General features: G+C 34.8%; 1 protein-coding gene across 7 annotated transcripts in view; it reads right to left on the bottom strand.

Annotated features, from left to right (window-relative positions):
• The window catches only part of PHTF2 (putative homeodomain transcription factor 2), a 72,194-nt gene that overhangs the window by 25,329 nt on the left and 25,078 nt on the right, over positions 1–21,787 (bottom strand). For 5 of the 7 annotated variants that reach the window (XM_026067713.1, XM_026067714.1, XM_026067716.1 and 2 more), the window contains exons 3-7: positions 17,738–17,794; positions 13,418–13,487; positions 11,443–11,601; positions 6,302–6,467; positions 5,423–5,587 (exon numbers count right to left, since the gene is read on the bottom strand). In XM_026067713.1, coding sequence (XP_025923498.1) covers positions 5,423–5,587; positions 6,302–6,467; positions 11,443–11,601; positions 13,418–13,487; positions 17,738–17,794 — 617 coding nt within the window. Of the gene's footprint in view, positions 1–5,422; positions 5,588–6,301; positions 6,468–6,693; positions 6,798–11,442; positions 11,602–13,417; positions 13,488–17,737; positions 17,795–21,787 lie in introns of those variants that run through there. The other 2 variants (XM_026067715.1, XM_026067717.1) reach the window with 2 other exon arrangements.

The raw sequence follows: 21,787 nt of genomic DNA, 5'->3' as shown, positions 1-21,787 counted from the left end.
GTAGAAGCTTGTTATCTATGGATAGAGGAGAGTGAACTTTAAATCTGAGTTTCACTTAAGCTTCTGTAACACAAAGTGACATGAAAAATCTTTACCCAGAAAGCAATAAAAATTTTGTATTTTGTTTTGCCTTTTTAGACCACTTCAAATTATTCTCAGACTTCTTGGGGGGAAAGGAGAAAAAAACCATAAATCTCAAATTTCCAGAATATATATATATATATATATTTTTTTTTTTTTTTTTTAAATAAAAATAAAACACTCCGGACACTAGATAAACTATCAATAAGCTGTCCAATTGATCTTCCACATGTCCTCTTATAGGGAAGCACTATGATGTAGGAAGACTATCACTGCATTTCCCCATAAAACTAAAGCTTTTAACATTCCCATTAAGTGTTGTAGTTAAGAATCCTTGATTTGAACAGCACTAAACTGTGCTGCATTAACCTCCTTGGAAGGCAAGAGGATAAAAAAAAGGTAAGAAAGCAGATCCTACAGCCTAGCAACTGAGACAGGCCCTCTTACTATAGAACGTATAAATATCTTCTGTAACAGGAGTTCACCACAAGGCTGAAATCTATCTAGCAAGACTCAAAAGTAGTGAAAGAATATTAAAATATATGCATCGCCCTTCTCTTTAATGAGGGAGACATTCCATCAGGGATTGGATTACACAGAAGACTGAATTCCTCTTTAATATGATAATATCAGGATAGTTGCCTCATACCCCTCCTGAGAAAAGGTATTCCACACGTACAAGGGAGACCTGAACACAAAAGGCTAGCGAGAACTGAATAAAATGGAACAAACCCATTAGAAGCATTTCATCTCTTAGAATATGGACACACCACCCATTCCAGGAAAACAATTGTAACTTCTTTGGGTTTTTTGGTCTTGTATGAAGCAACAAGTAACCAGAGCTTCAGCCGTGAAGCTATGTTGCAGAACTTACCTACTATTCCCTGACATTTTCCCAAAGTTCTTAGTCAAGTTTTCTTCTAAATAAATGAGCACAAAACCAACAGATACACTTTTGGTGAATATTACATATTTCCATAGGTTAAGTTTTATTATAAGTTTACAAAAGTGAAAGGACAAGATGCTTTAATATGTTTCATGGTGTAGGAGCAGTCAATAAGCATCCTCCTATTTGCAGATTACCAGTGTGGTAGCTGACAGAAATGTTGTTTTAATTTTCTAAATCTATCAAGTCCATTTAAGACATTACCAAGGCTTCAGACAAACATGTCAAACTATCAAAATTAAAGGCTTTACAACTTTATTTCTGTGCAGTTCCATAGTGTCATTGTTTAACTAAGTTGAGGAAGATAAGACAACAGGCACAGAAAGCTTTACTTATTTTATTTAATGGAAAAATACACTGTTTGGCTTATGGAATAAAGCAAGATCAGCCTTTCAGTGCCAGCTCATTGTAAAATAATGAGCTTCAGTAAGCTCAGTTTTGAGCACTAAGGAAAGATAGCAGCTTCACAGCAGCATTAATAAATTATCTAAAATAAGCAAAAGCCTGAAGAGGTCAATTTTTAATGCATTAAATTGATCTGGGGCTTTTTTTTTTTTTTTTTTTTAATGGAGTGAAAGAGAATACAGTTTTCATCACATACCTACATATACACACCCAGTCAGACAGCTCCACAAGGTACTGAGTTATATATGTGGAGTAACAGGACAACTCTTCCGTTTGATTTGGGAAGCTTTTACACATATTCACATGCCTCTGAAGTTCAAAATTTTTCAGGTTCAAATAAACCTGGTTTTCTCCCCATGACTGAATTTTGCTGCAAAGATCAAGTTGCATAAAATTGGACTCTTCTGCACATACATCTAGGAAGTTAGGTTAAAATTGGGAAAATATCATGCCTTCATTTCACATGACCTCTTCCAGTAAATCATTGTTTCAACTTGAAAACTACTAGGAAGAAGTAGCTTCAAACAATTGACTAAGAATGGGTAAAAGAAGGAAAAATATATATTTTATATATATTACAAATAAACTTTTCAGATAGGACTTCATTACATAAATCATTTCTGTGTGCTACAACTGCAAGAAACACATACTAGCTGGATATCAACCAAGGCTTCTTTTGAAAAACAGAAGAACTTTACTCAAGTTTGGTTTTAAAGAAAAAAGGTTATTTTTGGTAAGAATCCCTAAATTTAAGTCTAAAACCCAATTGAGAAATGCATAAACTTCAGTTTAAAGTTAAGCTTTCACCCACTATACAGTGTTAGAAGAAAAACAACAAAAACATGAACAGTACTTCCCCATCTAATAGAAATGCATAGTTTCCTAGGATTACTATATATACACACACCATTCGTCAACTTTTTAAAATTTCATGCTAGAAATAAAAATATTTAAGAGCAAGAAGGACAATACTAAGAATCCTTGAATAAATCCAAAAAGTTCTTACAAAGCCTGAACATACCCAAAAGCTAAGTCAAGCAGGGCTTAAGACCTATTCATGCATTAGCTAGAAATATTAATAAATATTTAAATTGAGTTTCTGGAAGATGGTAGATTTTCATTGTCAAATACTCCCACAGACTTTCATTGGAATTGGGCCAAAAACTCCTTCCTTATACATTAAGAAGGTTGTTCAAGCTTCAAAACTGTTCAGAAGTTGAAGTATTCCATAATTGGTTCTCTGGTGTAATGTGACCAACTAACAAACCCCTACAATGGAAGAAAGCTCAGAAGAGATGGGCAAGGGTGAGGTGCCCATGAAGCTCAGAGAAGAACATAGGGTGTGACTGACCAGGGCTGTTGCACACAAAGCTGACTATCTCAGCACAAAGGGGACCTGAGGGTGGCCTCTGTTTTAGATAAACAGCTATGTCAGTTGGGTGGATCAACTGACTACATCCCAGTTGAGTGGATCAACTCGTGGTGTTAAAAGAGTGTGAATGTCTCCCTGAGATAACCAAACCAGCATGGTGGGAGCATAGATGCTGCTCAGCCCAACAGAATATAAAAACTGAACAACTAACAAAAGAATTTCCGAGAGAGCAACAGGCTTGAGCTGGTTTCAACCTATGTACCCCGTCCCAGTGACTGGGGACACCCAGCATCGTGTGGTGAGCATATTATAGAGCTATAATGGGGATCATATTGGTAGTGTGATAGAACTGCATATTGCAATTGCTATATTTTGCTAGGTGTAACTTACACTTGTACTGTGATTTCACTACATTGTATCATTCTGCTAAATCGAAAATCCCATGTAACATCAAATATCTTCAAATAAGTAAATCTGATATTAAACATTACACCCTCCATGCATGGAATATCTAAAAAGAACCTGGTCAGAGAGTATTGGACTCTGACAAGTATGGACACACACATTCAGAAAGTTTAGTAAAGTCCCAAAGCAATGCTACATTCTAAGTTACCCATCTGGGAATTGTGCTGCTTTCCAGTGAAACTAATAATTAGTCTTTCTTAAACGGGCAGCATGCTGGATTAAAATTCAGAATTATATTTTACTAGTCAGATTGAATTCTACCATTCAGAAGGATATTTAATTAACACACAACTCCAGATTATCTCAATCTGAATGTATGCAAATGTTTAGGTACATTGGGTGCTGCCCTAGAGCAAGAGGATAATTTCTGAAGTTAGTTTTGAAACCATGTATTTAAGGACTGTATTTAAAACTTCAGAAAATGATTTGCAATAAAAATTCTAAATCAAGATGGTAAAATTTAATTCACTATACATTAACATTATCTCAAAACTTAATATGCTACAATGTTAACAATTGCTGTAAATAAACACTAAGGAGACATTCGAATGCCCTATTTAAGAGCTTCAAAACATGTCTTAGGAAACAGGACAAATTCACTTTGCAGCTTCCTTGCACTGGCCTTTCATAAGGATTTCTTAAGGAAAACACATCACCAGCTTAAGCAGTCCACATCCCCCACACTGAGCTCCTGCTCACTCGTTCCTACTCCCACTCTGCCCTCCCATTGTGCTGACACAGCTGTTTGCATGGCCATGAGAAAAATTAGGAGATCAAACTGATCTGCATGATTTCCTTTTCAGCTGGACAAGTTTCTGACATGGTTCACTCTCCAGACACACAAAGAACTGTCTCTCTAAAAATGAAGAGCCAACAAGTGACCAAAAGATACTTATAGCAGCTTAAAGGATCAGCGTTGCCAGATGTGAAAACATTCTCAGTCACTTTATGCTCTTCATCCTTTGGAGATAGTGTATACACTAAGTAGTCATCATTAAGGCTTAAAATCTATATATAACACCACTCACTAAAAGGTTTAAAGAAGTCCTAACGCAAGTCCCACATTGGGCTTCAAAACTGGAAGCATTCCTCGTGAGCCCAAGTGAAGAAAAGGGGAAGGGGGGGGGCAGTCTGCTAATCCCTGCTCTCTTATAGCAAATGGATATCTTCACTGAATACAGAAAACATTCAAAAGTTTGCAAAATCACAGTCCGAACATACTAGAAAATAATGTATACACAGAGCAATTCATCTAGAAGTAGGCTTACCCAAAGAACAGTAGAGGTGTCTCATATTACTGTTTGTCAAATCTAGCTTAATCTACATAATGAAAAAACAGGATGAACACCTCCCCCAATATTTTTAGGTATTTTAAAACGTTCTCCACAGCTACAATTACATATTCCCAGTATGTAACATAACACAAGATAAGCCTTACCAGAGGTTAAGAGCACATATCACAAGTGTGACAGACATGTTAGTTTGCAATATGTAAGATGCAACAGGCACAACAAAAGATCAATGTAACAACCTGCAGTATCCCTTTTCTTAATTTCATACCATTTTACAAGTATATTTTCTCCTGTTAATAAATGCTGATGTATAGAACTCACATATCTGTATTACAGATCTTTTTTTTTTTTTTTCCAGTCATTAAAAAATGCATCTTCAGTGTTTACTTATAAACTAAATGCTGTACCTATTTTAATCTTGAAGGCTTTTCTTCCAGAAAAAGTATGTGATTTGGTGACAGTGATAGACTTCTATAAAAATTCTGTCAGAGTAATAAGCAGCTAATGCAATGAAGTAAAAATTAAATAGTCAAATTTTCCAACTGGATTAAAAGAAACTAAGTTGGTTCATCTTTGATAGCCCACAAAATACTCCTACATCAAAATATTGCTTAACACAAAAAAAAGCAAACAGAAAAGGAAGTTAATTCTGTATCTCTCAAATATTGTTGCATCAGCATTTGCAAATTCAAGAACAAAAACACATCCATACATGTTCAAATACTGAGTTCAGTTTACTATTAAAAAAACAAAACAAACCTGGATCAACAAAGGTTTATTTAATCATTAGATCAATGTTTACTCTTTCAGAAAAGGGATAGTGCATCTCTAACACATATGTAGCCTTAAATAAATACAAACCCTGATAAAAAGAAAGCAGCATGCCAGATATCTCTGAAGACAGCGCCAATACTGTAAGAGGTGCTTGTACCGTAGCTCTGTACTGTTCCCTCCTGTGTGTTATCTGTGGTACTAGAGCCATCTCCTTCCCTATGTACTTCCAAATGTGCTGCTCTCCTTAATTTCCTTCATTAGAAGAGATTAAAATTGGAAGGTAGCTTTATAAGTGCAAACTACTAGTTCTATAAGGTGTTCAGCAGTTTTAAGCATGCAAGAAGAAGCAATATTTCAAAATACTTTGCTAAAGGTTTATCATGTTGATTTAATAAACGCCATTTAATAAAACTAAGCATAGCAATTATTCATTTTCATAACCCTTAAGCCAAAGATATATTTCATCTGATCAGAGGCTTAAATCTGCAAAATATGAAAAACTTACTGCAGGTTTTCCCATTTTAATGGGACAAACTCACTGTAGCAAAACATATTCAATGAAGTGCTGAAAGACTTAATTTCAATGCCTCCAACTGCATTTTTTTTAAATGTACATCGCCCACAAAGACCATTAATCTGTGAAGCTCTAAAACTAAATTTGCAGTAATATAAATACTTTCACTCCACTATTATTCAATTACAAGCTGTTCTGAGGCAAAATGTCAGATTCAATGCATTAAAAGTTAAATAAATCAGTGCTTTAAAGTTAAGTTAGTTGATCACAAAATTTAAAGAGGAAAACTGCAAATTAAGTGCCAATTTTAAAATTTCAGACAAAAACAGAGCATCAATTAATCAATTAAATCTCTTGCAAAGCACAGACTGTAAACTCCCAAAATTTTTCATGCATGTTCTTCAGAATAGTTTAACAATTCTAAATTATAAGTATTTTGATACAGACTATACCTTCTTCTTTTGCCCCCTGTGCTGGGAGGTGGCTTAGGAGTTCGTGTTGAAACAATCTGACAATGCACAGTTCCAAGTAGCAACATTAGCCATATTGGCCCAATTACTTCAGTTAGAGGTATATTATGGGGGCTCCGGGCTGTGCAGAATAACACTACAGCAGCAACTACAAAAGAAGGAAAATGAAGTTCAGTTCAACATTTGAATTGTCTGGAACGGTCAATTCTATTTGGATTTTCTTAAAATCAGAAACAGTCACACGTAGTTCTTTATCTGTATTTTAAACAAACTCATGTAATTCTTGGAGGAAGGAATAATAATTGTAATGATATAGAGAGTAAGCAGGATTTAAACAGTTGCAGATTCAGTATGGAATCACTTTTTCAACTTACCTTAATACTCATCTCTTCTTTTACACCTGTCACAGTAGAGCTATTGCTCAAAAGAGGTGACAAAATAAAGTAAGGGAGAAAAAAAGCATTCGGAAAGCTAGATGCAACATGGTGAAGCTTCAGTAGAACATAAAAAGAAAAAGCAAACACCACCAAGCAGCCCAGATAAATATAGTTTTGTCTGGCCTAAAACAATACAGCACAATCCAGCAAGTTAGATGAGCGTAGGAATCAGCAAACCAGGAACAGGTTGCCCAGAAATGCTGTAGTGTTTCCATCCTTGGAGATATTCAAAACACAGTGGACATGGCCCTAAGCAACCTGCTCTAGTTGACCCTGCTTTGAGCAGCAGTTTGGCCTGGGTGATCTCTAGAGGTCCCTTTTCACCTCAACTGTCCTGTGATTCTCTGAAACCATACATCAATTTAAACATAGTAATGACCAATAGACTAGGGACTCTTCATATACTCTGGCAGAAAGTATTTTAAACTCCATATTCCAAACAGAGGAGAAAACTGCTCACACAGACAATATTATATACGTACTTGTATGTATATTTTGTAGTAATGAGCAAAGTTCAAAGACAAACCATGCAAATTATGAGACAGTCCAACTGAAGCGACCAGGACTCCAACTGGCACATGTGCTGGGAAAGGGGGGCAGGTTCCAATTTTCCCTAGTTAATTGTTAACTTTGTAACCCTGTGACCAGTTTTTGCTATACAATCACAGCTCTTTTTGCTCCTGTACATAGAACCCAACCACTTCTGCAACTCAGAAATGCTTTAGGCTTCAGGTCAGTCCAGACACATTCAAGAGACATGGGACAGACAGGAGAGGCAAGCCCTCTCTTTCTCTGCTTATCACCTATTCTTGTCACTCTGCCTCTACAGTTTGAAGCGCTGTGTTCTGAAGCATGGGTGAGAAAAGCTGCCAAGAAAAAAAAAATTCATGAAGAAACAATTCAGGAACAGAGAGGGGGAATAATTCGCTGTTCCAAAGATTCTCACATCCCATGAGAACTTGCTTTTGTTCTTGTACCACTGAAAATGAAAGTCTCGCCTCTTACACCTGCTCCCAGCACGAGAAATACTTAGTACAAGTTCAACAGTCTTCATTAGTTCTCTAATAACATTAATCAAAAAAAAAAAAAAATTACAGCCACATGGAAAATTATGTTTAACATTCAAATAGGAAAAGTGTATCACATGAAACCACCCCTAACACAGCTGATACTTGGATGCAATGTTTTCTACCAAAAAGGGATAAGAACCATTTTCAGCAAGGAAATCTTTAGCAAGGTAACCACTGTTAGAAACAGAATGAATGTGCAAAACAGTAGAGTTATTTTTAGCAATCTATTTCTAGTTTCCCATCAATTTTTTCCTAACTTAAAGCACACAAATCTCCACCATTTTTTTTTTAAGGTTACTCTTCCCCAAATTATGCTTTATATATTAGGTTGAACATATAGAGTATTTTTATTACTATGCGCAGAGTGAATTTTTCCTGCATGAGCTTTCTCAGAAAGGTAGCATGCATCATCTAGAAACCCAGCTTGTTAAAAAACAGTAAATTAGTACATGGTAGTGATAATATTAACCCTTCCTAAATAAGCTTACATGGATTTCTCACACATACAATCAGCTTCATATACTATAAAGTGTAAATAATAGATAACTTCGACCGCTACCATGCAACTTGGATAATCATGTATTTCTGAGTACACAGAGCTCCATGGATGGACTCCATGGGAAATGAACTGCAGGACTAGGCCTCCACAGAATAACTTCAAACTTCACTACAGCATTTCTTCTGCTACTAAATAAAAAATAATAAATAAATAAATAAAATAACAGCAGAGTGATCCAGAAGAAATCAACTTCTTCCAGAAGTAGTCATTTATATCTGGACCAGTATTTTTCTAGATGACAGAGATTTTTGTGAAAAAGACACAAATGAAATCACATAAAATAAAAGACTATATCAAAGAAAGCAACTGTGCATTTCAAAGACTAACAACCACTTATCTTTTAATATTTAAAACTCTGAAATATATTTCAAAGAAGTTTGAAAATACATATACATACACACATATATACAAACACACAAGTAGTTAGATAGATAACATGCACCTTGCCACAATAAACAATTGTTACATCACTATTAAAGTTTCTTTGGTTCATACTTAAGAAATACATGATGGAAATATACACACAATTTCATACTTAAGGTTAGCTTTCCTATTATGATATTGAAATATTTTAACAGTAAAAATGAAGTAATGGCACAATTTAGGTGATAAGGGATCAGATCAACAGGGTTTTATTGCTACATTTATTCACTGGCTTGTTATGTGACCTTGGGCAAGAAACTCGTTTCTCTGTAGTTCTCTTATCACACATTTTGATAATCATAGCTATTTATACTAAAGGAAACCAATGCAAATAAAATATGGAGTTTTCTCTACAGTCAAGGAGAGAGTTCTTTTCTGTAGATTTATATTAATGTTAGGAAATATCTTGCTAAAGCTAATCAATTTCAAAGCCATAATTGCAAGTAATGGCAGTTTATAAATCCATACAGAATACTTTAGAATTAAGTAAAAAGATTGTTCAGCTAAATATCTATAACAAAAATCAAGTCATATCACTTTACAATAGTGTCAAATAAGAAGCTCAATACAAAATTTAGACTCGGCACAGAAATATGGCCACTGAGATTTTGAAGAGTTTTGTCATTAAGTTTGCATAATAGATTTTTGATGTTCTGGTGCAGTCTTACTGATTTTGTATGAACTGAAGGACAGAGAACACCTTCAGAGTAAAACATAAACACAATGTTAAGGTTATACATGCTAGAAAAAGAAGTTGGAGGGAGTTGTTTTAAATAGTTTCCAAACAAACAAACAAGTCAGTTTTGTTTCATTTATATGCACATTGTAAGCCTTTCAATTTATTTTTAAAAACAAAACAAAATAAAATCTGAATTTAATTCAGTGCAATTTAAATGACAAGAGTTTCAAATAGCTGGATTAGACCTGGTCTAATATCAAATACCATTAATTCTTTTTCAGTATTTTTAAAATCAACAACTTCATGACTGTTTTGTGGTTCACTAAAAATGCTTCAGGGTATAGAAATCAGAACTATTTTGCCATACAGGTGCAGAGAGAAGGGGGCAGAGGGAGGAGTGAATTATGCCTTATCTCTGTAATGAATTCCCTAAAGAACTTCTTTAACAAAAGCACTTGTCTCAAATGTGTGCTTCACTCAGTCTTATTACTTTGCTGCTTCTTTTAGCACCTTATGAAGGCTCTGCAAGCTGAACCTGGGCACATTTAAAAAACAAATTTAAGCATTGGAATATAAAAAAATTACTATAATGGCAAGTGTTCCTCAAAATAAGCTACCTAAGAACGTGGCAATGAACTAAGTTAACTCATGCATCTTACTATTTATAATGCTATCAATGCAACAAAAATTACTAATATTGGGGTATCACTTAGCATAGTACACACAAAGGCTAATGTGTACAGTAATACTTCTTAAGTACCTATCTCTGAAATGTGGATAAGGGGAGGTTCTGATAGCAGGTCACAAGAATATTTGTCAATACATTTCAAGTTTTGGAACACCGGCACTGTGAAATTGATTTCACACATTCTCAAAGCTGCTAACATCATCACAAAGAGACACTTTCTCCTTTTTTCCTGTTTCTTGTTTTACATATATTTCAAAAAGATACAGTGATTCACAACAGCAAGGACGGACAGATGGCAAAACTGAAAAGTAATTCTGTATTATAATTAGATTTCAGTAGAAAATGTGTCCATCGTTTAGTTTCTCAGTGTACTTAGAGTGCTCTCAGCTTTCATCAACCTTCTATTCTGTTTCTGTTGTACACGTTTCTGATAGGCTTAGTCTCTTGCTGGCTTTCACACTGTTAGATACTGACTCATTACATTACATTCTTCCCTTTCTAATTTTCCTCTTATGTATTACGTATAAATTAAGAGGAGCATAAAATCAGATCTCTAGAACTTGAGATTTGGTGCCCTATTTAAATGTTGAAAACTGCCATCTGTTTGATAACAGGTGCCCAAAAGTCTAGGAGGTATAAAACGAAGATGCATACTATCCCCACATGAAATGGGGAAATTAGCAGGACATAGGACAAAGCCTGTTATTTGTCAGCCATTCAGGAGCACAGCTGAGGTCTGACTAAAGTATAAGCTAGAAGCTTAATTGCATCTAATAGGACCAGGTAATATGTGGAAGGCCAACTGGAAACTGGTCAAAGATCATCTTAGCAGGCTGCACACACAGTCACACCTTGGCAGGTTTGATATTTCCTGCTTCTTGGTAAGAGCTCTTGAACTGCAAAAGTATCAGAAAGATTAAAAGACCAAGAAAAAATACATCACCCAAGCCAAAAGGTCCTTTGACATCTCCTAGTCCTGAAATAAATTAGATAGTCCTGGAAACCTAAATTACCTATAGCGATGTCAAACTAACACGTGTGCTAAATGCTGAAGAAAGCCTGTGAGGAAATCCTTAAATTTTTAAGATGTCCCCTTTATACATTGAAAGAAATGTTACTCCAAAGACACATGCTTGGGACTGCAAACTGTTTCAGAAACTATCGGAATGAACGGTAATAGCACAGAGTGAACCAAGTAAGATGCAGCAATTTTCAAATGGTTAAAATAAGGTATTCAGTCAAAGCTGATCCTGTAAGCCAACTCTACCTTGAAGAAGGTACAGAACAAGCAGCCAGAAAAAGATGACCCTCGATGTCACTTGTAGCCACCACCCATAGAAGAACGGAAAGAACACAACTCTCACAATTCCTTTGCGGGTCAGCGATGTCCAAGGACTTTCGGGTTTTGCTTTAGCAAAAGCAGACCCTAATAAAAATAAAAATAAAATAATAATTAAAAACAAAGGAGAGAGAGATTTTAAATGAGGTTAAAAAGTTTGGATTAACTTTATTGTTACAACTAAATATAACTTTAGCTGCTGAATATCAGAGTAGTTAAAATAGTGAAAAGTACCACCAGATTTAGATAAATGAGTATACTTAATAATTGATCCTATAAATAACTATATCAATCCAAAACTTAACTACCATCATCAGAAACTTCTACCAATACTTAGATTTTTGGAATGCATGAGTAACAAAACACTGCCATTTCCTACCACGTCAAAATTAATTTGTTTACTTTCACTAAGGTATCAGAAACTTGGTATGAAGCAATAGGCAGTCACATGAGAAATTCACAGGTCTGTGCAGGCAGGGCAGAGCAGCAACAACTGTAAACTGCCCCAGCCAAGTCATTCGGGAAACTGCAAGAGGGTTGAGAAGTGTAGAACAGTATCGGTCAAACTGAGGACTAGCCCCAGGAACAGGGAAACCACACCAGGAAAATTTCATCTTTGTCTTTCCTCCGACATCATTCTTGGTCTCACTCACTCATCTTTTTTTCTTTCTCATATCCTTCCATTTCTTTTTCTTCTTGAAAACTGCCATTGCTCTGGCAGCTACAAAAAAGGGTAACATTTACTTAGAGCTAATGGGGATCTGACTTAAATTATGCCAAGGCTATTGATTGGGAAGGGCAACACACCACACGCTGTTAAGTCTGCTATGCACCTCCACCTTTCTTACAGGTGGAATTGGCATTACTGAGCTGCTATAGGTAAAATATTGCCAGTACTGGAAGTCCTTTAATGTCAGCTTAAGACATCTCTGCAGAGCAGTCACTTATTTGAATGCTATTTACATATATGTAGTATATATACACTATATTGAAGTCATCTAGCACTGTTCCTTATTTTTTATAAATACTAGCTTTTGGATCCGATGTTTCTTTAAAGTTCAACTGTTACTTGATTTTTTCTTTATCTTTTATTCCCATTTTCTGAAGGTTTTATTAGTCAGAAGTCAATTAGGTACTTGTATCAAAGAGCACTACTATAACAGCTTTTAAAACCAGCTCATTTTCTTAAAGTTTACCATGTTTCATTACACAGAACATAGATTTTTTGCTGCCTATTTTCTTCCCTGACAAACAAATACTATTAGACATGTCACAGAACTGCTATAATTTCAACAAGGCTTCAGCTGATTATAGATTTGAATTCAAAGAGCACTACTTGAATGGATTCAGGAGTCCAAGCCGGCTACTGGGCTCATGTAAAAAACACCAAATAATATTTTTTTCTAGCCTTTGTAAGGCATGTGGAAAATGAATTTAAGATATGTGGCTTTTTGCCCTCTTTTGCCATTTTGTTCTTTAAAACAGGAAAGAAATATTCAAGGCCTATATAATTTTTACAGTCCAGAAATTTCAATATAACATTTTCTCTAGATGTCAGAAGATTTGAAAGAAAGTCTAAATGTATAAAAATAGATTTCTGAATCATATCTCCAAAACTAGGATCCAGGACAATTCACCCATTTCTCTCTTCAAAATCTAAATCTACATGTCAAAATTAAACTAAAAAACATTTTTAAAATTTTAATCTAGAGGTCTTCTTTAAATGATATTTCCTATTTGTCCCTTTAACAGGGTAACTACATGCGTTCAGTTTTTTTTTTAAATACTTCCTAATCCACTCTTGTTACAAGACATAGGACAACAGGTTTGGGGGTTTTTTTGCATAGCACCCTCAAAATTTTGAATTGCTAAGAAATTCAGCTTTTTCTAGCTCAAGACCTACCTCTTACAAGATCAACATCTATGAGGTCTGGTTTCACATGTCCTGTTTTCTTTGGTTTGTTTCGCAGACCCTGCAACATGCAAATACTATCAGAATACATTCACACAGAACTCAAACTGCAAAAGAAAAACACCGATGTGGTCAGTAACTGTATTTAACCTATATTGCTATTAAAAATTCAGACAAATATGTAAATTTCATAGATATAAAGTACTGTGAAATAAATGTTCCAAGAAACAAGGAACAATAAATGCCTTTTACACACTTTACAATCTATACAAAATCTTACCAATTACTGACCAGAAGGTAGTTTTTCAAACATGGTTAAGCTCTGAGCGCTCATTTTCCTTGGCTTGGGATTATGCAAACAACATATTATGCACACACTTGCAAGAATTAGTAATATATCTCTGTTAGGTTTTCATAACTTTTGCCACAAATTACTTTCCTAAATCTCTTTTCTATATCCAATTAAGCTTCACAAAATGTGTATATTGTAATTCCTTAATTCAAAAATGATAACAAACTATATTGTACATCAAGAGCCACTAATAACAGCAAGCTCCACTACTGTAAGTGCAAAACTCTGGAAAAGTACTGATTTTTTCTTAACACTGGATAAAGATTAGCCTGTTAAAGAGGAAAGGAAAAAGAGAAACCAAAAAAAAAAAAAACAAACCCACCAAACAAACCCATACACAATAAAAACAGCAGGGAAAAAGTTTCTGCTTATTCTGTCTTTTAGAAACAATATCCTCCTTGACTGAAGAGCCAAACAGTCTTGCACGACTGTCAAGTTTATTTTTAAAGCTAAAATGCGACACTATACTCTCAAGCTTTAGAGATAGCTGTGAGTTTATTCTGATTCCCTTAGACTATGCTCTTAGTCACATTATCCAAAATGAATCCAAAGAGTACAATTCATACAGAGTAGAATCTAATATTTCAAAAAAAATTTAGCATAGGAATAGAATTATGATGGAAATGGTTTAACTGCGTTCATTCAAAAAGCAGTTAAATTCACTGGTAAATTGTAAGTTTCCAACATTGTCAGATTTCATAAACGTGTAGAAACATTTATTACTTAAATATGAGCATTAAATTGAGGTGAAAGTGTAAAAATGAAATGAACATCAATGAGAGAAAGATCAGTGAAATCTGCTCATGTTACTCTTCATACTTTTCTTAAACCTGATTTCAGCCGGATTTATTTTTCACACTGAAATGAAAGAGTAAAACTGTTCACAATGAAATAGATACAAAGTGATCACTAGATACATCTATTAGAAAAAAAAAAAACAGAGTTTGCATAAACAAAACATTTAATAGAAGTAAAACATGGATAGGACAAAATCAGCTCTTAAGATGCCAAATGCAGAAACACAGCTGTACTGGAGAATTAACAATGTATAGAGCTTCACATGGAAAATTTTTTTAAGAAAGCAATCTTAAGACTGCAGCATTTTATGTGGAAGGTAAAACAAGTCCACAATTAGAATTATTATAATTCCAGAACTAGCTACAGATTCTTGTGAAATCTTGCATAAGAAAGTCACTCACTTTGCACAAAAAAATCTAGATCTCAGAAATAAAACGTTGTATGATATAATAATTCTCAAATGTATTTCAAAGTCTAAATAAAGATTCACATCCTGCTTAGAAGAAATAAACCCTCCCCCACCCCAATCCTATGAACAAGCTACCACTGTGGCTAAAGTTATATTTTTGGTTAAAGACAGAATTCTGCAAAAGTCAAGTCAGCAGTACGGCATCTCTCACAGGAAAAGCAAAGATGATACATTTTTAAGAAATTCCATTGTTCCAATCTCAAATCTCTTCAGTGTCCGTAACTACGATGCACTAGATCTTCTACTTTGTACCACACCCAGTGAAAGAATTCCATTCACTAAGATGCACTTTCTCCACTCTTTAATGTGTCACAGATATCTAACATAGGCAGAAAAGCGTTTCAGATCAGGGCTAACTAAAAAAATATTCTTACTTTTCCCTGTGCAAGTTTCTTTCTGCTCAGGCCAATCTAGTTTAGCTCACAATTTCTTTTCAGCACTGAACATATTTTTGCTACCTTTTAGCAAAAATAAACTTTAAATAAAAATGTTTAAAATACTTAATATTGTTAAAATTTTCTCTTGCACAAATTTTTAAGTGAACCTTAATAGGGCAGCTCTAAGTGATAAATTTATATTATTGGAAACAGATTTTCTACTCAAAAATAGCAATTTTCAGTAAAGTTAAGTTCACTTATAAACAGTAACGCAGTAGCTTTGAGATTAAAGCTGTAGTCTACAATACCTGAACTTAGTAGCTTGTTTCAGTGTTATCTTTATTACACAAAACTCAGTCAACACAAACTTACACTGACAGTATCATTTCTCCTATTGTGTTTAATTTGTTGATTATTGGACTATAGACAGACAAGCTGCATTTCTAAAAGGCACAAGACCCTATTTGCAAGATGTTATTTGAATAATGTCCTACTATACAGTACTTATAAGAATTTCTACTGTAATGGTGAATAGTTTTCATGGTCATTGAAAGGACACTGAAAATAAGTAATATGTTAGGGTCTTGGTTTGAAATTACTTGTACTCATTGTAAAGAATATTTCTGCAACATCTCTCTGCACACTTCCAACACACGGTATTATACCATGGGACTTCTGTAAATATTTTAAAACAGTCTTGCCAGCTCCCAAATTAAAACATTTTTGGCATTAGATATGACAATTGGACATACCTTACTTGGTACTATCAGTATTATACAGAAAACACAACTCCTAGCAAACCAGCGAGCCTGAGACAAGGACATAGTGATCCTGAGGGACTTCTTGAAAGAGAACATTCTTATGAATGTTTTTACCCCTTTGGTGCCTCCAGGAGAGAAACTATTGAGAAAGTCTGATTAAAAAGTCTTCTTGCAAGAGCTACTCTTGCTCTCAACACAATTCCTTTTCAGTGGAGTAGAATGCTTAGCTCATTGTTTAAAAACATTTATAATCGAGACAGTTTTTGCACGCAAGACTTATGATTACATTAACATACAACAGCACTTACCAAAACAATATCTTAAGCTGAACTTTGAAGTACGGTTCCTTTAAGATCCACTAGGTGCCCCCAGCAACCCAAGCTATTTGGCACAACCCCAGCCATCCGGATCTTTCCCGAGTAGCTGAAGCCAGCAGAGGCTGCCCGTACCGCAGGAGTGCTGCGCAGACAGCATCAGACGCCTCTTGGCTCACTTCATCATGCTCAGCACCGTGCAGCTCTGGGATGTGCTGCAGGACGAGCTTTTGATTCTCCCTGACCCAAAGCATTTCTTGTGCCATTTCAAGGGGGCACACTGCAAAATTAGGGAGATGTGGATGTATAGTATCACAAAAAAGATTCAAACATCCAAGTTTAGAAGCACTTCTTGTAAAAATATCATCATCTCCAATTTAAAAGTTAATTTGCAGATTTTGTACAGAAGTCAGAAAACTTCTTAAATCAGGTCAGTTATAATTGCCACATTAATACAAACAAATCTCCCTAATACATTCTGTTTGGCTATTTAAGTACTAGGGAAAAGGGAGAGTGGGGGTGAAGACAGGAAAACTGAAGCAATGTACATTTTGCTAATGTTAAGAATTAGGAATGGCTTTTAAACTCATGCAATAATAGCATATTTCTTGTGTGCAGTATTTTAAGAAAAAAGGTTAATCCCAAGAAAAAGTTAATGGCAGTAACTTTATCATCATGAAACAAGGCATAATACACAATCCATAAAACCATTACATACAGGATCGTTTTTTTTCCCCCAAAAAACAATTTAGCAATGTGTCAGACATTGATGGCACTGTTAGTTAAACCAAAATGCAAAAAAACCACTGTTAAACTGCTTGTTTGGGGGAGCAAAGCCTGAAGTACTTACCAGTCTAATAAACTGTACAAAACAATGACAGCATCATAAAGGAGGAAAAGTAAACTGGAGGTATAAGGTAACTAACTGAAAGTAAAGAGAGCTCAGATAACTGAAATTAGAATTCATTGCAAAGAAAAGAGAAAGATAGACAAAGGCACTAAAAAAAATAAACTTTTAAGATAACCAAAAATAAAATAAAATTGTGCTAAGGTACAGAGAAAGATGGAGCACTTTAAATACCGTAGATTATTAATTATGTAAAATAAGTAAGGCATAATATGCCACTTATGTTTGATTATAGCCCAGAAATCTAATTTACCAGTTCTAAAGAATATCACATGCATTGTAAATGACATCAGCATACACAATTAGCAAAATGTTGAAATGCTATATTATTACCTTTATTTCTCTTTGCTCTACAGATTTTTCCCATATTTGTTGATCATAAGCACCAATCTAAGAAGAATATAAGAAATCTAAATTAGATTTCAAGAGACATTGATCAAACAAAATTAATTTATCTTCAATAAGGCAAGCAAGAAGATAATAGGTTATTTCCTTCAAGAGACTCATTTATGAAGCAATCTTTATCTTCTCCGTTCCATCTTTGCTGGACTGGATCTAGCTAGTCTGTAAATTAGTTGAGAAAGAAGGGGAGAAGCAAGCAAGCAGATAACAACAACCTCCTTGCATGAATTGGAATTTCTGCACTTGTACAGGTTAGCGGAAGGGTAACAGCACACTTGCATCAACCTCAGATGTGGATTGCAATCTCTTATTACGAGTATTGATAAAGAACAGATCTATAGCATCAACAGTGCAGCAGACTTTACAATTAATTCTAAAGAAAATACCACATGAAGCTATTTTCATCTGTTTAGTTTAAGGCACTTTTTTTTTTTTTTTTTTTTTTTAAGTCTCCCCCTGTATTTCCTATTCTATTTGACCCACTTTTATAGCTATATTGTCCTTAGCTTCATCCCTTAAGATTGCACAGTGCAAAACATGGTCACACAGGTAATCAACTAGATTATATGTTGGGGAAAACTCAAAATGTGGCAAGAATATAAGGAAGGAGCAATTTTCCCACTGAGTCACTGCTAGAATAATACTCCATAGAGATAGTCAAAAAGATTTTAAATAACCTCTTCTTTATATCAAACTGCTAATTTTTCAGAAAAGAGGCATTATTTAAAAGCTGTCAGTTTGAAGGTTTCATAGATAAAGACACTGTCATTAAGATGCTGGTCTATTTATTTGTGAAACTCTCTAAAGAGCTTAGTTTTATCTAAAAGTAAGTTTAATTAAAACTTGTAATTAAAAGGAATTGTTTTCTCCTAGGCTCTAATCTCATCAAGGTATTGTGGAAAACCTTGTATATTTATAAGAGCAGAGCCAAAGAAAGAGATAAAGCTTAGGAAAGACTAAAGGCTGATCCTGCAAGCACTAGTTAAAATCTTAGCACTAAGCCCAATTTTGATGAGGGAGTTCTGCCCTGTTAAATAACCATCACCCTACTCTTTCAGATAGCTATGGTAAATTTAACAAACTATTGTGCAATTGTTTATACAAGAAAGTTACTCTATTACTGCCAGATATTTTGAATGAGGCCAATCTTAAGCTTCAGGAACTTAGCTGTAAGATAAAGTGACAAGAACAAGTCAATACACGAGGCAATATATTCAAGTATTATAAGAAATGAGCAGAGATATTCAGATTGTTTTGAACTCACAGACAGTGTCTAGATAATACCTGGCAACGATGTGTTTTACTGTGTGGATTTTACATCCTTTCTGTTCCAGTAGTTATACTTACACATACACGCACAGACACATATCCTAACTGCGAGATGCCTGCAGTGTTACTCGTATCGCCAAGGAAGTGCAAGATCCCTTACTGGCCACCAGGGCAAGGCAGATGCGCCCAGTGAGGGCAATTCATTCAAAGGCTCTTTACTGACTGTAGAGAGAGCTTCCACAGCTAACTAGCTTAGCCTGGACACTTAGGGCATAGGCAAGGTGACCCCAGTCATTGAACAAACCTGTCTAAAATTAACCTCACGGCAAGAAAGAAGACTTCTTTACCCTTCTCAATTTGCAAACGATAACAGACATTAAAGGCCTGAGCATGAGTACATACATCTTAAACCAGAAAACGTTCTGATTTGTCCTTTTCTATTTCAGTCTTGAGTTTTAAATTAGAAGGCATAACAAAAACAAAACAAAAAAGCCTTCTTGGTCAAAAAGGATCTATGACCAGCATAAATGCAACAAGTTTTCTACAGAAGTCAGAAGCAAACATACTCATTACAAAAGCTAGAGTCGTGTTCTGTGTCTCCAAATTTGACCTGCCAAAAAACTTAAAGTTTCTGATATCAGTAAAAGCCCAAAGCATATCTAAAATTGAAAGTGAGGACAATGTAAGGTACTAATAATGTATTCTCCAAATGAGGTTATTGCACCGAATTATTCATTTTCAAAATTAATTTTCTCCATCCACGAGATCTAAGCTCCCAAACAATTTCTAGCTTGCTACATTAAAGAACTGAAAAAAATCTACTGGCCTTGTGGTTTAAAAAAAAAAAAAAGTATTATGAAATACTTTGGATGTTGTGTTTGAAAAAAGTTGTAGACTGTGGAAAATGTGAGAGTCAGGCACTGTATTGGGCAGAAATAAGCATGTGCTACAATAGAAGTCATTAAAAAAGGAAGTTTAAGAGCTAACTCAATCTGGATAGCAGCCAGCAACTAAAAAGTCAGCATCTTGAATAACCACTCCACCCAGACAGTTTTATTAAATTGTTCCAGCCTTTTTTGTAAACAGATTTTAAACAGAATATTGAGTCCTCATGAAATTTACTGAAGAGAGCCCTGAGTGAGTTTTTTGTACTCCAGAATATTCCCCTCCTCATTTCCAAAAACGATTTTTGGACAAAGGCAGAAAAGTGGATCCAAGCCTGTCTCTCTCTTTACTACACAAGAAACAAATGCAGAAGCCTTCGTGCCAATAAAAGTCTAAAGCAAACTCTATATTTCTGATTCCATTCATAGCTCATACTGTTTCAGAGTTCAAAGAGCCTTTAAAAGAACATTCTTCTTTTAAGCAAATAATAGTCTATTTGTTAACAGAATTCTGGGAAGCACAGAAGACTGCTTGATTTTAAGTCTGGCTTACGTATATTTTTCCGGTAAACATTATTTTTCCTTCAAGACTAGGCAGCAGCATCTGTCTCTTTACAAAGAAAGAAGTAGTAGGGACTTTTGGCACTCATTTTTCTTTTAATACTGCTCCATAAAGCAATTCTTTCAGCAAGACGTAAAATGAGAGAGACAAAGACAACTTTAACGAAGATGGTCTTTCACAATTCTGTTTTATTAGACTAGTAGATCTGGTCAATCACCCATAATCAACTTTAATTATTAAAATCCAAGTGCAGGGTATTAAATAAAGGCATACTGTTGCAAACTGAAAAGAGCTAAAGAGATAATTACAGAGAGCAAGTATCATTACAGTCTCTCAGAAGTGATTCTTTTTTTTTAAAATCTACCTAGTTTCATCCTCTCTTTCATGCTTTAAGAAAGTTATAGAGGCACTTTAGGGAATGAGCATCCATGCTCAGCACATCAAATTTAGATCTGATATTCAATTTCCCTTTTCGCAGTCTCCACAGGCAACTACACTTCTCTTGCAAGCATATCAGAAGGAAATGCATGCAAACAAATGTGTCATTATAAAGTAGCACACTGGCATATTTTGCTTCCCATGCTAAACAAAAATAGGTAGAACCAGTGTTACTAACAGGAAACAGCAAATAAAAAAAACATCGTTAGGTGTTCAATTTCTGCTGCTGCTACCTTAGGTCAGGAAAACGCATGCACGTCTTGTAAAATACATGTGTTGCAGAATTCATCAAAAAGAGCTTTCCAGTGACAACAAGCTAAGCTGTATCATATAATAATCACCAAGGACGAGAAAAAGAACATGTTAAACAACGGAAAAATGGCACAAGTATGAATTACATTTGATAATGTAATTCTTGAATGAATTCAAGAAGGTAAGTTAATACTAGCAAACCTTCCCAGTCTTAAATTATTGAGAGCACTGGTCAACTCCATCTTCAAAAAGTTTTGATTTACAACTGTTTACATCTAAATTATTTTTCACGTCAAATCTAAATATTAAATTGTCAAAATGTTTATATACAGGCTCTGGTTCTTTACTATTCATGTAATTCTTTGAAATTGTACATACCTGCAGGACACTGGAAAGAAAAATAGCTAAGCGTGCAAAAGAAATTAAGCTCTAAAGGCAAATAAAATGCAGGAATAAGTTTCTAGAGATAAGACTTTCATGCTTTCATCATTAAGCATTTAAATATATGCAAAACTTGATCTAAGCTAGATTTCCTTCTAATACAAAAGTATCCCCAGGACTCCAAAGGTGCTCAAG

This window comes from Apteryx rowi, unplaced genomic scaffold (genome assembly GCF_003343035.1).
Source record: "Apteryx rowi isolate R43461 unplaced genomic scaffold, aptRow1 scaffold_261, whole genome shotgun sequence".
Lineage (NCBI taxonomy): Eukaryota > Metazoa > Chordata > Aves > Apterygiformes > Apterygidae > Apteryx > Apteryx rowi.
This window is presented reverse-complemented; position numbering and strand designations above follow the sequence as displayed.